The sequence below is a fragment of the Nicotiana tabacum genome, chromosome 2 (genome assembly GCF_000715075.1).
Source record: "Nicotiana tabacum cultivar K326 chromosome 2, ASM71507v2, whole genome shotgun sequence".
Taxonomy (NCBI): Eukaryota; Viridiplantae; Streptophyta; class Magnoliopsida; order Solanales; family Solanaceae; genus Nicotiana; species Nicotiana tabacum.
Genome location: NC_134081.1, coordinates 10,376,145 through 10,392,707, shown reverse-complemented (window position 1 = coordinate 10,392,707; position 16,563 = coordinate 10,376,145). Strand labels below are relative to the sequence as shown.

Genomic DNA, 16,563 nt, shown 5'->3' with positions numbered 1-16,563 from the left:
CTATGTAAAAGCATTTTAAGATATTTTCTGTATAGACAGATTGATGGATAAAGATACCGTCTGCTAAATATTCAATTTGTAGACCAAGACAAAGTTTTTCCCTTTAGAGCTCTTCTGGAGTTCCTATGAGATTTATGTCATTAACATAAATAACACGTATAACAAACTCTAATGTTGTTTTCTTTGTAAAAATGCATGGACAAATGCCATCATTTATATAACCTTCATTCATCAATTCAGTGAGGCGATTATACCACATGCGCCTTGATTATTTTAAATCATACAAATATTTTTGTAATATGATTGACTACATTTCTCGAGACTTTGAATTATATGCTTCAAGCATTTTAAATCCTTCGGGAATTTTTATATAAATTTGATCAAATGAGTCATATAGGTTATGACCCGATTCCGGGGGCCCGGGTCCACTTGGAAGGCATGGGCTATACCACACGAAAATATGGAAATCAGGCGGAATTCAAGTTTCTTGGCCGTAAAACGCAAAACAAACGAGGAATAGTCATGGCGGGGGGTGACTATGGTTCCTAAGGTTGTATTTGAGTGCCCGGAAAATTTTAAGGCAATCCGGGTCCGGAGGGGCCCAGCCCACTCGGAAGGCGGCACAAGCAAATATGGTAATCGGGCTAAATTCTAGTTTTTTAGCCTTAAAACGCAAACAAATGAGGAGCGGTCATGAAAGGGCAGTGACTATGGTTCCTTAGGTCGTATTTGATGGCCCGAAAAATTTTAGGCGATTAGAGTCCGGGGGCCTGGGCCCACCCGGAAGGCGTGTGCAATAGAACACGAAAATATGGGAATCGGGCAGAATTATAGTTTTTTGGTCGTAAAACACAAAAAATGAGGAACAGTCATGGCGGGGCGATAATTATGGTTCTTCATGTCATATTTGACGGCCCAAAAATATTTTAGGCGATCGGGGTCCGGGGGCCCGGGCCCACTCGGAAGGCGTGTGCTATAGAACACGAAAATATGGGAATCGGGCGGAATTCTAGTTTTTGGTCGTAAAACACAAAAAACGAAGAACAATCATGGCGGGGCGGTGACTATGGTTCTTCAAGTCGTATTTGACGACCCGAAAAATATTTAGGCAATCGGAGTCCGGGGGCCCGCGCCCACTCGGAAGGCGTGGGCATAGCATACAAAAATATCGGAATCGGGCGGAATTCTATTTTCTTGGCCGTAAAACGCAAACACATGAGGAACGATCTTGGAGGGGTGGTGACTATGGTTCCTTAGGTCGTATTTGATGGCCCGAAAAAATTGCAGGCAATCCGGGTCTGGAGGTGCCCGCCCCACTCGGAAAGCGGCACACGAAAATATGGTAATCGTGCTGAATTATAGTTTTTTGACTGTAAAACGCAAAACAATGAGGAACGGTCATGGTGGGGCGGTGACTATGATTCCTTAGGTCGTATTTGATGGCCCATAATAATTCTAGGTAATCGGCGTCCGAGGGGCCCGGCCCACTCGGAAGGCGTGGGCTATAGCACACGAAAATATGAGAATCGGGTAGAACTTTTTATTTAATTGATTCCCCATTTCATTCTTGTATTGCTTAAATATTTCAATTGCTTCATCCTTATTATTAAGCAAATAAACATAACAATATCGAGTATAATCGTCAATAAAAGTTATAAAATATTTTTTCCACCTCGAGATGGTGTTGACTTCATATCACAAATGTCAGTATGAATTAAGTCTAAAGGATTTGAATTCCGTTCAACAGACTTATATGGATGTTTTACAAACTTAGATTCAACACATATTTGATATTTTGATTTATTACACTCGAATTTAGGTAATACTTCTAAATTAATTAACTTCCGCAAGGTTCTATAATTGACATGTCCTAAACGAATATGCCATAAATCATTTGACTCCAATAAATAAGAAGAAGCTAAAATTTTATTAATACTGTCAACAACCATTACATTGAGTTTGAAATGGCCCTCTGTGAGGTAGCCCTTTCCAACATATATTTCATTCTTGCTTACAATAACTTTTTCAGATGAAAATACATATTTGAATCCATTCTTAACAAGTAAAGAAGTTGAAACTATTGTTTTTCCTAATAGTAGGTACATGAAGAACGCTGTTGAGCGTAACACCTTGCCGGAAGTCATCTTCAGGAATATCTTCCCATAACCCTTAATCTTGGTTGTTGCAGTATTTTCCATGGAAAGCTCTTCTTCGGGAGTAGTATTAGAGTAAGTCGCAAATACTTCTTTGACAACACAAATATGTCGAGTGGCTCCAGAGTCAATCCATCACTCCTTCATATTTCCAAAGATTGCATTCCGAAAGCATTGCACACAGATAATCAATGTCATCATTCTTCCCCACTATGTTGGTCTGTCACTTTTTCGTTTTTTTTTCGGGAGACGACAATCATGGGCTTTGTGACCAGCTTTTTCGCAATTGTAGCAGTTGCCCTTGAATTTTTTCTTGTTCTGCTCCTTAGTCTGTCCAGAAGACCTCTTCCTCTTCTTACTTTTTGGAGCATTCTCCTCAACGATATTAGCTCCCATAATCGTTGAATTTCCACGAGATTTCTTCTCGGTTGTTTTGTTGTCTTCCTCAATCTTGAGACGAATCACAAGATCTTCCAATTTCATTTCTTTGCGCTTGTACTTTAGATAGTTTTTGAAATCTCTCCACGAAGGAGATAATTTTTTAATCATTGCATCCATTCGAAATGCTTCATTCACTACCATACCTTCAGCAATAAGGTCGTGAAAAATAAGTTGAAGCTCTAGAACTTGGGTTCCAATGGTTTTGTTATCTATCATTTTATAGTCTAGAAACTTGGCAACCACAAACTTTTTCAAGCATGCATCTTCTGTCTTGTACTTCTTCTCAAGTGCGTCCCATAATTCTTTCGAAGTTTTCATAGCACTGTAGACATTGTACAAGTCACCCTCCAAAGCACTTAGGATGTAGCCTTTGCAAAGAAAGTCTGCATGTTTCCACGACTCAACAATCATAAACTTCTCATTGTCCGGCATGTCGGCGACAGACACTGGAGGATCTTCACTGGTGAACTTCTGCATACCAAGCATGGTAAGCCAGAAGAACACCCTTTGCTTCCATCCTTAGAAGTTGGCTTTAGAAATTTTCCCCGGTTTCTCGGCTGGTGGCACAGTAGTTCGGCTTGACGAGGCTATCGTCGTTGCCGCAACGGTCACAGAAGGATTTTCATTTTCAATTGCCATTTCTCACTGTCAACAACAGAATAGTTCAATTAATGAAAAAAATAGAATAGTAAAAAATACTGTAATTAATGATAACCAGTGCGTTTAATGAATAAAAACCGATGTTTTTATATATTGTTTCACAGAAAATGATGAAGTTTTTATCTTTTTCAAATCATTTCTGAATTTTAATACTCCGATGAAGTTTTTATATCTTCAAATCAGAAATAGAAAAATTCAAAAGGAGTAGAAAATCACACAGGTTTAATCTCCAAAAATAGAATACAGATTACAATATAAAAAAAATAATTTTCTTAAGATTGTTAGACAATCTGTATTATTATAATAAATAACGAAACAGTAAATTTTCTGAAACAGAAGAAGAAACAGAAAATTAGCAGCAACAGAATGTTGAAATAATGAAGCCAAATCTGAAATATAATTTCGGAATAAAATCGAGACGATTGAATGCACAGTGTGTCCTTAAAGAAATTATTCCCCTCAAGTACCTGAGGTGCTGGAATGTTATCCTCCCAGGATAGAACGATTTAACTCACCGGAGTGCTGGTACCAAAAATGCCGGTGAAACAGCGAGTCACTCGAAGGCTGTAAACCACATTGGAATGTTAATTGTGCAGAAGAAGGAGAAGAAGCTCAGAAAATTTCATAAGGAAAGATTCTCGGATCAAGGCATATTTATAGCCAGTTTTTAGCACTGTTTCTAAAAAGGTTTGCAACCTTTTAGAAACAGCCATGACTGTTGGAACAGGAGGGAGTTCCCACTTTTGCTTCTTGGATAGATACTCAGGGTATAATCAGATCTCTATTGCCCCAGATGATAGAGAGAAAACATCATTCACATGTCCATATGGCATCTTCGCTTTCCGGAGAATTCCATTTGGCCTATGCAATGCACCCGCCACACTACTAGAAATCCGGTAAAAACCGACCAAAAAAACCGACCAACTTTGGTCGGTAATGGCCAATAACCGTCCAAAACGCGACCATTTACGTGTGGACGGTATTTTAGTGGTCGGAAAAGCATACCGACCAAAGTTGGTCGGAAATTACCTGACCAACTTTGGTCGGTCAATTAAATTCAAAAAAGATATTGCAAAAAAAAAAAACCGACCAAAGTTGGTCGGTTTTTTAATTATGTAATCAAAAGATTCACCATCTGGGAATCGAACCGGGGTTTGTACTGTGGTAGGATACTATTCTACCACTAGACCATTGGTGCATTTTGTTTTAAGACTGTCTTTTATTTGATTTATACTCTTTAATTGTATTTTCGCACGAAAATAACCTACCAAAGTTGGTCGGTTTTTAAAAATGACCGGCTAAATTAAACGACCAATTTTGGTCGGTTTTTTAATATTAATATTTATTTATTTTAATTGAAAAATTGGCCAAAGTTAGTCGGTTTCTTGAAAAATAAATTTTACGGGACTCAAAAATAGTTTTCCGTATTTTTGCGCCAAAACAAATCGATCAAAGTTGGTCGATTTCGTAAAAAAAAAATTAAAAAAAAATATTTTGAAAAACCGACCAACTTTGGTCGATTTTTTGGCCGGCTTTTTGACCGACCAAAGTTGGTCGGTCGACCTTGGTCGGTTTTTGCCGAATTTCTAGTAGTGTCACCACCAATGGGGGACACTTTGCTCTTTTCAAAGCAAAATGGAGCTCACTTTCCCTCCACTTTCTTTCCTCCATTTCTCATTGACCAATCTTTAATCCCAACATGGACTGCCTTGATTTTAGGCAGTTTTTACTGCTGTATTCATGAATACAACATCGCGAATACATGTGCGTATAATAAATTTTCACATATAAAATATACGAAAAAGGGCCAACAATACCCCTAACGTACTGAAAATGGCTCAAAAATAACCTATGTTAACCTTTTGGTCCGCAAATACCCCTAACATTTATTTTTGGGCTCAAACTTACTCCTATATCTAACAAAACTAACCTTACCCCTAACGTATTGAAAATGGCTCAAAAATACCACTCGTTAACCTTTTGGTCCGCAAATGCCCCTGACATTTGTTTTTGGACTCAAACTTACCCTTATATCTAACAGAACTAACCTGGTCAATTTTGACTTTAACTTACCCATATATACCTGGCATGCTCCTATATATTTGGATGGTTGGCTAAAAATAATTATATTCACTAGTTAAATATATATAAAAAATATACATTGATTATATATAAAAATATGTATATTATACATTAATATTTTAACATATATTTTACATGATATTATTTTAAGAAGAAATTATACGGTGTAGTTTTCCCTATTAATTATGATCTATAACTTGACTTTATTAAGCAAATCGGACAATGGAACGACAGGTTTTGCCAATATTTTAGCTCTATCATTATATATTAAAACACTATTAGTTCCCATTGAAAAGATCATGTGAAGTCCATTAATGTGCTAAGCAGTTCGATATGTATATAATTAAAGGTTTTAAATAATTTTTTTTCCATCTGTTTCTTTGCTTCTCCTTTAGAATCATATAAATAGAAAATTATCATTTTTATGTTTGCAAATTAAAATTTATATTTGTTAAACTTGTTAAGATCTGCAAAATTTGAAGAAAAAACTACACCGTATAATTTTTCCTAAAAATAATATCATGTAAAATATATATTAAAATATAAATGTATAATATAAATATTTTTATATATAATCAATGTATATTTTTTATATATTTAACTAGCGAATGTAATTATTTTTAGCCGACCGTCCAAATATATAGGAGCGGGTCAGGGTCGTTGGGTATTTTAAAAGATACAAGTGGGTTTATTTAATACAATTATTAAAAAAAGGCCACATGGCGAAGTTAAAGTCAAAATATTGACCAGGTTAGTTGTGTTAGATATAAGGGTAAGTTTGAGCCCAAAAACAAACGTTAGGGGCATTTGCGTACCAAAATGTTAACATATGGTATTTTGGAGCCATTTTCAATACGTTAGAGGTATTGTTGGCTCTTCTGTTAGATATAGGGATAAGTTTGAACCCAAAAATAAATGTTAGGAGTATTTGTGGATCAAATGATTAACGGAAGATATTTTTAAACTATTGTTAATACGTTAGAGGTATTGTTCGCCGTATTGACACGTGTTACGTAGGCAACAAGTTAAATGACTGCTCAAATAAAACGATTGAGCGAAGTGGATAGTAAGGGATGCATATAACGACTCGATTAATTTGGAACCAAGGCGTAATGGTCCTTAATTCAATAGCTTAGTATGGGAACACATCTGTATCTGATTATATATTGCATAACATGATATAACCATGATTATTTATTACTATGTGATTAGACATTTAATGGCTAGAAATTATGAATTCAAGTCCTGATTATTCACTTCATCATCTGATAATATCAATATACATAAATTATGTGTAAGAGACACTTTGACATTTTTCAGACTCAAGAGAGCATGGATTTGTTCCTAAACAAAAAAGGAAATAAAAATCATATTACTAATAATGAACTTGCTTAGGTAGAGGAACATTATTTTCTTGAATAAATCTGGAGTAACAAATTTCACGTAACGGTGGTAAAATTCGCAAAATTACCAAAATTCGGTAAATTTCAGGAAATTCATATTCTTTTAATCAATGACTTTTTATCCGTCCAAACACCAGACTAGTAAATTACTCATGCACTTTAAGAAAAACATCAAAATTCACTATTTAAATTTGATATTATATGACTATATGTTATCATTTTTGTTTAAAAAACCAATATCCTTTAACTCACTTACTTGGCTAATTCAAATTTGTACTTGGTAAGCCTACTAAGAGGGTAAAAGGTCCCTATCAAGAAATTCTTCATTCTTAAAGCTCGAACTCGAACTCGAGATCTTTGATCAACGGTAAAGAGATCTCAACCATCTCACCAGAGGCGGATCCAGGATTTAAATCTTATGTGTTCAATTTTAAGATTTTTAACATTGAACCCATTATATTTTTAAAGTTATGGGTGTGGACACTGAAATTTTAGCAGATCAATATAAATCCTAAATTCAAGAAGACTCTTGAAATATTAAGAGTTTATTAGGGTTACTTGGTGGCTACTCCACCCAAACTCTAATTTATGCCTATAAATAAGGCTATATATGTCCTTCAAAGAGATCAAATATACGATCTCGAAATTCCATAAAAATTCATGAAATATTCACTAAGAGATCAAAGACATCAAATATTGTCTTTTTCAAAGCCGCCGAAGTGATCAACGGATGTTCTTCCTTTTCATGGAGATCAAATACATGCTAAGGAAGTTAGCATCATCCCGCGTTCGAGAAATATACTGGTTAAACCTTCGAATCATGGAGAACGATCTAGAGAGAAAAATCAAGGGAGTAAACAGAATTATACCCGCATAATTTTATCAATAAAATTATGTTTCTTCATATTTATATTGTGGTTGCAATTATTTTTTTACAGTTCTTTAAATTTCTTCAAAATTTGTAACAACAATTATCTTAAAAACTAAAGAAAAAGAAACTTTTTAAGTTAGATTCCACCCAATAATACGAGAAAAAAAGACTCAAATTGACTGTCCACGTTTAATACATGGTAGCTGGACTTTGTGGACACGTTCTTGTTTCGTACTTGCTCAGTCAAACGATTATAATTGAGAGGGAAAATTAAAAAAATAAAATAAAAAGAACGACTTTAATTGATATTATGGGGGGGGGGGGGAGGGGAAGGTCAAAAACAGAAGAAATAATAAGTGGTCTGGTTGTTAGTGAATTTTAAAAGTTATGAAATTTGAAAAATGTGAAATACTTTTCTTATTTAAGCTCCACTATATTTGTTTAGTAGTAAGTTGTTTTGATATATTTTAAAATTTTATCTTTTCTTGGATTTCCAAAATCTTCTCTAGATTCGTTATATTTGGGAGATCCGGACAAGAATGCAAAGTTTATCAAATTTATAGAATAGCCTTTCTTTCTCTTAACAATTTAAAATTAGGGACCAATAAAGAAAAATCACAATAGGAAATATGTACATTAGAATTATTTCCTTTCACTTCGCTCCAACTAGAATTCATTCATTCATACTGAAAAAAATTTAAATTTAAAATTTCAATATCAATAAAAAATTTCGCTGTCAATAATAATATGAATCTTAACACTTGTTTATGGAACAACAAACTAGGGTCTTATAAAGAGAGAACGATATCTACTTATATTTGGAAAGTTATGGTGATAGTTTTAATTTGAAATTTATCGTGCTCTTTTATTCAAACTAAATAACGATATATTTAGCTCGGTTGTACGGATATTTTAAAATTTATTCTTACGAGAAATTAAATCGTAAAATACAAAAAAATACAAACATATATTGAAGTAGATTTTATATTTCTACGGAAAGATTATATTTTTGCTAGTTCATTAATTACAGATTGAGTCAAAATAAATTCTTGGATAATCCTTCATTTATTGAAACACATTAAAAACAACTCCATTTTAAAAGAGGAAAAGAGTTGAATTTACAATCTTAACCCCTCAATTTTCTCCCAACAACCCAAACAACTCTAACCTTCTCCCAAATCCACCAACCAACCCAAAACATTTTTTTTTCATTTTATTTTTTAACAAATAAATAAATAAATAAACCCATGTTGCATGAAGTACCCACGTCAGTCTCAAATCTCAACCGTTAATTACACCTAAAATCAAGGGCTAAAATTAATCTACCAACAACCACCATTTAGTCTTCTTTGTTACAACCCCTCACTATATTTTCTTTACCTACCAACATTTGAGTTCCATTCCCCTCTATTTATACACCACATCTCCTATCTACCACTCCTCAAAAAAACAAGAAAAAACAATTTCAATTCTTAGCCATTTTCTCTTCTCCAAATCTCCTCACAACCTTTAACATTTCTAGCCAATTCTTTATTTTCTAGCCAATTCTTGATCAAACAATGGCATCAAATGGTCATGTTAATGGAGGAGAAAACTTTGAGTTGTGCAAAAAATCAGCTGATCCATTGAATTGGGAAATGGCAGCTGAATCCTTAAGAGGGAGTCATTTGGATGAAGTGAAAAAAATGGTGAGTGAATTTAGAAAACCAATGGTAAAACTTGGTGGTGAAAGTTTAACAGTGGCACAAGTGGCTGCTATTGCTGTTAGGGACAAAAGTGCAAATGGTGTTAAAGTTGAACTTTCTGAAGAGGCAAGAGCTGGTGTTAAAGCTAGTAGTGATTGGGTTATGGACAGTATGAATAAAGGAACTGATAGTTATGGTGTTACTACTGGTTTTGGTGCTACATCTCATAGGAGAACCAAGAATGGTGGTGCTCTTCAAAAAGAACTTATTAGGTAAACCACTTTTCATCTACTTAACTTTTCTTTTTCCACCAGAATTTTAATATTTTGTTTCCTCCTAAAGATTTTTATCGTTAAGTGTGTTAAATAATTTAAATTAATTATTTTCAAGATATACGAGTTTATTATACACAAGATTTCTGTCAGAAGTTTGCAGTGACCCTTAGTCCGAAAAAAATAATAGCATCTACATTTTTCTATGACAGCGTTAAGGAAATTTTACACGGTCAGTAGAAAAGGTTATTTTACGTTATTATTTTAGTTTATTGTAAGCAGCTATATATATATATATATATATATATAGTTATGTTTTAGATGGTTAAAGTGTTTTGTGGTGTTATCAAAGATTTAATAGTTAAATTCTTATTCTGCAAGAAAATCTGACTAGCATTTATGAGTTAATGATCTACTATTTTGAGTTAATAACTATTAATGATATATACTAATTTGACCTTATAAAAAAATTATCTATTATTTTGAGTCAATAGTTATTAATGATTTACTTTAACTCTTATGTCAACTACTCTTTTTGTAAGAGGAAATGAGTTTTAAATGATATCAACTTTAAGGTAAAATGTGTACATTTTCTATGTAATCTAAACGATTATAGCAGCTATATTTCAAGTTATTATTTCCGACCAAATATGAAAAGTCTCTTATTATTATAGAACAATATAATCTGGTACTATAAATTTTTCTTATTTTATCATAGTAGAGAAGATAAAGTTTGTATATGTAAACATTTATCACACGCGCTAGACCAAGAACTAAGTACTTTAGATTTACATCTTGAAATTTGAATTATTGAGTAAAGAAAAATATTAAATAGCCCTTGGAAAAATATTTTATATTGGAACTTGATACGAAGTACAGGAATTTTGCATCTACATCTATAAATCTAATTATATAAATTAAATTTTGTACAACTGTAAAAAAAAAACAAGCCACTAGTTTGACTTTTGTTGGGTTGGAAAAAGAGTGTGTGGTTGGTGGAGGAGATTTTAGTCATTTCACCTTCCTTCTAGTTTTGTATAAAGTACATGTAAGAATTTATTCAGTAAATTTTTCCTACTACTATTTTCCTAAATTTAGTAAGAAAAAATAATTTAAATAAACATCTTTAAATAGTTAAATTATTTTTGTGGGTCCTCAAATAATAGATGAGAGACAAGTGGGCTTATTTAAACAGTTTAAATTTCCAACTATTTGGGTCGAATCCCAGTAGTCCCATGTGCTGTCTCTTGTCAGATATCTATTTATTTTAAAGTACAAATAATTTTTAAAACAAATATTGCATAAATAAGTAATTTTATACTTATTTAAAGAGAATTGTTAAAAAAATTATGAAATGACAATTTTAAATCTCAAATTTAAACTTCACTTTTATTTTTGGGCCTAATTTACCTTTAACCTGCACCGAAACTATTTATATCTGATAGCTACAAAAGTGTATAAACTTTATATATTTTTTATACAACATACATATATATATATACAAAAATATATATATATTTTCGCTTATTATTTTATTAGCGGCTATGTCATTTTTTTCCTTTTTTCATTTTCCCCTCCCCTGCCCACAAGGCCAAAAATATAACAAATGTGTGCCCCACTTTAAAGGGGCTTTATATCACTTGAAATGATGGGAGTTGATGTAACACACTACAAGTTTTTCTTTTTTTTTTCTTAAGCCTTATAATTCTTGATCCCTATTCTAGTCATTTTCTCGTACTAAACAATAATATATCCAATATAATCTCATACTAATTTTCTCATAGACCCTCGGCTAATTTTCTCATACTAGTAATTTTTAAATATCGTCACAAAGTAGATAGGACAAAGTACAAATAAAACATGTTCTTATTTAAATTTGGTTGGTACAATTCAGTTCAATAGCTGATGTTGTTGACATTGAATTGGCAGGTTCTTGAATGCTGGTGTTTTTGGCAATGGAACAGAAACAAGCCACACATTGCCACATTCAGCAACAAGGGCAGCTATGCTTGTTAGGATCAACACACTCCTACAAGGCTACTCTGGCATCAGATTTGAAATCTTGGAAGCTATTACAAAATTGATTAACAGCAACATCACTCCATGTTTACCTCTCCGTGGAACGATCACTGCCTCGGGTGATCTTGTCCCTTTATCCTACATTGCTGGTTTGCTCACTGGTAGGCCTAATTCCAAGGCTGTTGGTCCCAATGGTGAGACACTTAATGCTGAAGAAGCGTTCCGCGTTGCTGGTGTTAACGGTGGATTTTTCGAGTTGCAGCCTAAGGAAGGACTTGCACTTGTGAATGGTACAGCAGTTGGTTCTGGTATGGCATCAATGGTCCTCTTTGATTCCAACATTCTTGCTGTAATGTCTGAAGTTTTATCAGCAATTTTCGCTGAAGTAATGAACGGAAAGCCCGAATTCACTGACCATTTGACACACAAGTTGAAGCACCACCCTGGTCAAATTGAGGCTGCTGCTATTATGGAACATATTTTGGATGGAAGCTCTTATGTGAAGGCGGCTCAAAAGCTACATGAAATGGATCCTCTACAAAAACCAAAGCAAGATCGTTATGCTCTCCGAACATCTCCACAATGGCTTGGCCCTCAAATTGAAGTCATTCGCGCTGCAACTAAGATGATTGAGAGGGAGATTAACTCAGTGAACGATAACCCTTTGATCGATGTTTCAAGAAACAAGGCGTTACATGGTGGCAACTTCCAAGGCACTCCTATCGGTGTTTCCATGGATAATGCAAGATTGGCTCTTGCATCAATTGGGAAATTGATGTTTGCTCAATTCTCGGAACTTGTCAACGACTATTACAACAACGGTTTGCCCTCTAATCTCACTGCATCAAGGAATCCAAGCTTGGACTATGGTTTCAAGGGAGCTGAAATCGCCATGGCTTCTTACTGCTCAGAACTTCAATTCTTGGCAAATCCAGTGACAAACCATGTCCAAAGTGCTGAACAACACAACCAAGATGTCAACTCCTTAGGCTTAATCTCAGCAAGGAAAACAGCTGAAGCTGTTGATATCTTAAAGCTCATGTCATCAACTTATCTCGTGGCACTTTGCCAAGCTATAGACTTGAGGCATTTGGAAGAAAACTTAAAGAATGCAGTCAAGAACACAGTTAGCCAAGTAGCTAAGAGAACTCTTACAATGGGTGCTAATGGTGAACTTCATCCAGCAAGATTCTGTGAAAAGGAATTGCTTCGAATCGTGGATAGGGAATACTTGTTCGCCTACGCTGATGATCCTTGCAGTTGCAACTACCCTTTAATGCAGAAACTGAGACAAGTACTTGTTGATCATGCAATGAATAATGGTGAAAGTGAGAAGAATGTGAACAGCTCAATCTTTCAAAAGATTGGAGCTTTCGAAGATGAATTGAAGGCTGTTTTACCAAAGGAAGTTGAGAGTGCAAGAGCTGCATTAGAAAGTGGAAACCCTGCTATTCCTAACAGGATTACAGAATGCAGATCTTATCCATTGTACAGGTTTGTGAGAAAGGAGCTTGGAACAGAATTATTGACAGGAGAAAAAGTCCGATCACCGGGCGAGGAGTGTGACAAAGTGTTCACAGCAATGTGCAATGGACAAATCATTGATCCAATGTTGGAGTGTCTCAAGAGCTGGAATGGTGCTCCTCTTCCTATCTGTTAGTTGTTTGCTTGATTTCGCGCGGCGGGAACTTTTGTTAATGTTTGTCAATTGCTATTTTTCAGATTCTTTTTTTACTCTTTGGTGAATTACTATCATAATATGTTGTGAACTTATAGTTTTTTGGTTAACTTAAAAAGAGTGTTAGAACTCTTTTAAATATGTTGGATTGTAGCTGTAAATGTCTCTTTTCAGTATAAACCTAATGAAAAGTGACAGTGTGCTTAAATCTTACTGGCAAGTCTTCTTCTGTTCAATCTGTTCCTCTTTCTTTTTCTATTCAATTCTTCATCTTAAGTAGGGAATGTTCAGTAAGCATATGGAACACTACTCAAATCACCAAAAACTGTATTCCCCATATGTTACTCTGTCCTCTTAAAAGAATAGAATACTAATTGCAAGTTTTTAGAGATTTTTCGAAAATGAGTTTTTCAAAAACTAAAAAGTAATTTTAATCAATTTTCCAAATTTTTCGGAATTTTTTTTCCACTCTTAAAATTGTAATATTTCTTTTCAACTGAAATTCACGTCCAAACATAATTTTAAATTCCAAATATCACTCTTATTTTTTTTACATTATATTTTTTTGTCCAAACGCTTACTAAATATATAAAACAAACTATTAAGGGATGGCTGATGATTTCCAAATTAAAGGAATATAAATTGATGAAATTGTCGTTGATATGTCTGAAACAAATGATCCTAAGCACAAGGTAAAGATGGAAATTAAAAAATTACAACACATCATCAATACTGTTATAAGTGGCATAAAATCTGTAAAATTTAACACGCTCATTAGGAAAATCACTAATAAATAAGTATTAAGACAATTTCCAGTAATTATTGACACAAGAAAGAAATAAGTACAATATTACGTTACCAATGAGGAGACATTAAAAATCTTAACACGTCATGTCATGTCACTTTAGGAAAGTCCCATTCATGTCAATTATTTGATTTTTTTTTCTAGGAAAGTTAAAAAGAAAAGAGAACACAATAAACATTTCTTATTTTTGTTATAAATCTGGATTGTTGTAATAAACAATTAAATCATTAAACTTTTTGAAATATATAAACAAAACAGAAAGTTAGTAATACTTGTTTAACGAAATAAATTTTAGAAAAACAGTATAGGAATAAATCGATACCAGTGGAATACACAGTGTGTCCTTAAGAAAATTATTCCCCTCAAGTACCCGAGGTGCTGGAATATATCCTCCCAGGATAGAACAATTTAACTCACCAGAGTATTGGTACCAAAAACGTCGGTGAACAGCGAGCCACTCGAAGGCTATAAAACACACTGGAATTTTTGTGCAGAAGAAGAAGAAGATCAGAAAATTTCGTAAGGAAAGATTCTGGGATTCAAAGTATATTTATAGAGTTGCTGGCATTGTTTCTGAAAAGGTTTGCAACCTTTCAGAAACAGCCATGGCTGTTGGAACAGGTTGTTTGAAATATTACGGGAAAACGGATTTAAAATAATCTGGGAAAGAAAACGGGCCTGACCGGACCGGGTCGCGGGTCATGAGTTATTCCAGATTGAATTTTTCGTTAATTATTTAATTAATTAATTAAATAATTGAAATAAATTTTGTCCAAAAAGATTAATCAATCAATCATTGACCGAAGCCGAAGCCGAGTCGAGCGAGTGACGACGACGACGCCGCGAGGCTTGCCTTCTTCTTAACTCTTTAAGAGATAGAAGAAGAGCAATTATATATATACCCATCAAAAGCCTTTTCTTCCTCCAATATGGAACAATGTCCCTTTGACAAAGAGGGAAACTCAAATATTTTATTTTTCCTCCATTTCTCATTCACCCTCTTTAAGCTACACAAGCTTAAAATCCCAACAATCCCCCACATGAATGGGGAACGACTATAAAATAAAGGAATGCACGGACACGTGTGTGTTTTACATGCAAGAATTAATTGCATCTAGATAAGTAGGTTTCCCTTTGAACTTTTCATAGTAAACTTATATCGGATATACTCGGTCAATCGGTAGATTTGATATCTTTGAACCGTCGAGTTTTGTTGTATACCTAGACAACATAAGTCACACAATCAATCCTTAACCATCTATGGTTCTCACGGTTGCGTTCGTTTCAGCCATGAACACCGCCTGGTTTCATGAGTGGTTAGAGAATGGGGCTTTACTTTCATTCTCCTTGAAGCGGCTTACACTTCACACTCACATAAGTGATTTCTAAACGTGTAATCCTATAGACACACTATCTGATCATATCCTACCAGACTTAGCAAATCATTAAAAAAATATTTAAGCTTTGTTGACTCATCAAAAAGTCTTAATGCTTTACCTCGATTTCTGAACATTGTCTTCATCACGAGAATGGGTTGAGTTATTTGACAATGTTGAACCATCATTCATAACTTTGTTTGATCTCTTTGAACCTAGCTCGTAGGATCTCCAGTCTTCTAGGTAGAGTTATCGCCATGATGACTTGTCCTAGACCTTAACCCCATTCCCTTTGATGATCTTTCAACTGCCTCTCTAGATAGACCTTTTGTAAGTGGATCCGACACGTTATCTCTTGACTTTACGTAGTCAATTGTGATAACACCACTAGAGAGTAGTTGTCTAATGGTATTGTGTCTCCGTCGTATATGACGAGATTTTCCGTTATACATAACGCTCCCTGCCCTGCCTATCGTCGCTTGACTATCACAATGTATACAAATAGGTGCCAAAGGTTTGGGCCAAAATAGAATATCTTCCAAGAAATTCCAGAGCCATTCAGCTTCTTCACCGGCCTTATCTAAAGCTATGAATTCAGATTCCATTGTAGAACGGGCGATGCATGTTTGTTTGGATGATTTTCAAGACACTGCTCCACCCCCAATTGTAAAAACATATCCACTCGTGGATTTAACTTCAGATGATCCAGTGATCCAATTTGCATCACTATATCCCTCGATCACGGAGGAATATTTGTTATAATGCAAAGCGTAATTTTGGGTATGTTTGAGATACCCCAAAACTCGTTTCATTGCCATCCAATGTATGTGATTGGGATTACTTGTAAACCGACTCAGTTTACTAATAGCACATGCTATATCTGGTCGCGTACAATTCATGATATACATCAAACTTCCCAATACTCTTGCATAGTCCAGTTGTGAGTCACTTTCACCTTCATTCTTTTGAGGTGCATAACTCACGTCAATTGGAGTCTTGGCAATTTTGAAATCTAAATACTTGAACTTGTCAAGTACCTTTTCAATGTAGTGAGACTGTGATAATGCTAGACCTTGTGGAATCTTGTGAATTATGATTCCTAAGATCACATCAGCAAC

General features: G+C 34.5%; 1 protein-coding gene across 1 annotated transcript; it reads left to right on the top strand.

The window, feature by feature from the left end:
* Window positions 1-9,035: 9,035 nt before the first annotated feature.
* On the top strand, window positions 9,036-13,476 carry LOC107761482 (phenylalanine ammonia-lyase). Its single transcript, NM_001425747.1, is given in 2 exon segments — window positions 9,036-9,567; window positions 11,497-13,476. Coding segments are annotated over 2 exon segments (2,148 nt in total). The 5' UTR covers window positions 9,036-9,169; the 3' UTR covers window positions 13,247-13,476.
* The last annotated feature ends 3,087 nt before the right edge of the window (window positions 13,477-16,563 follow it).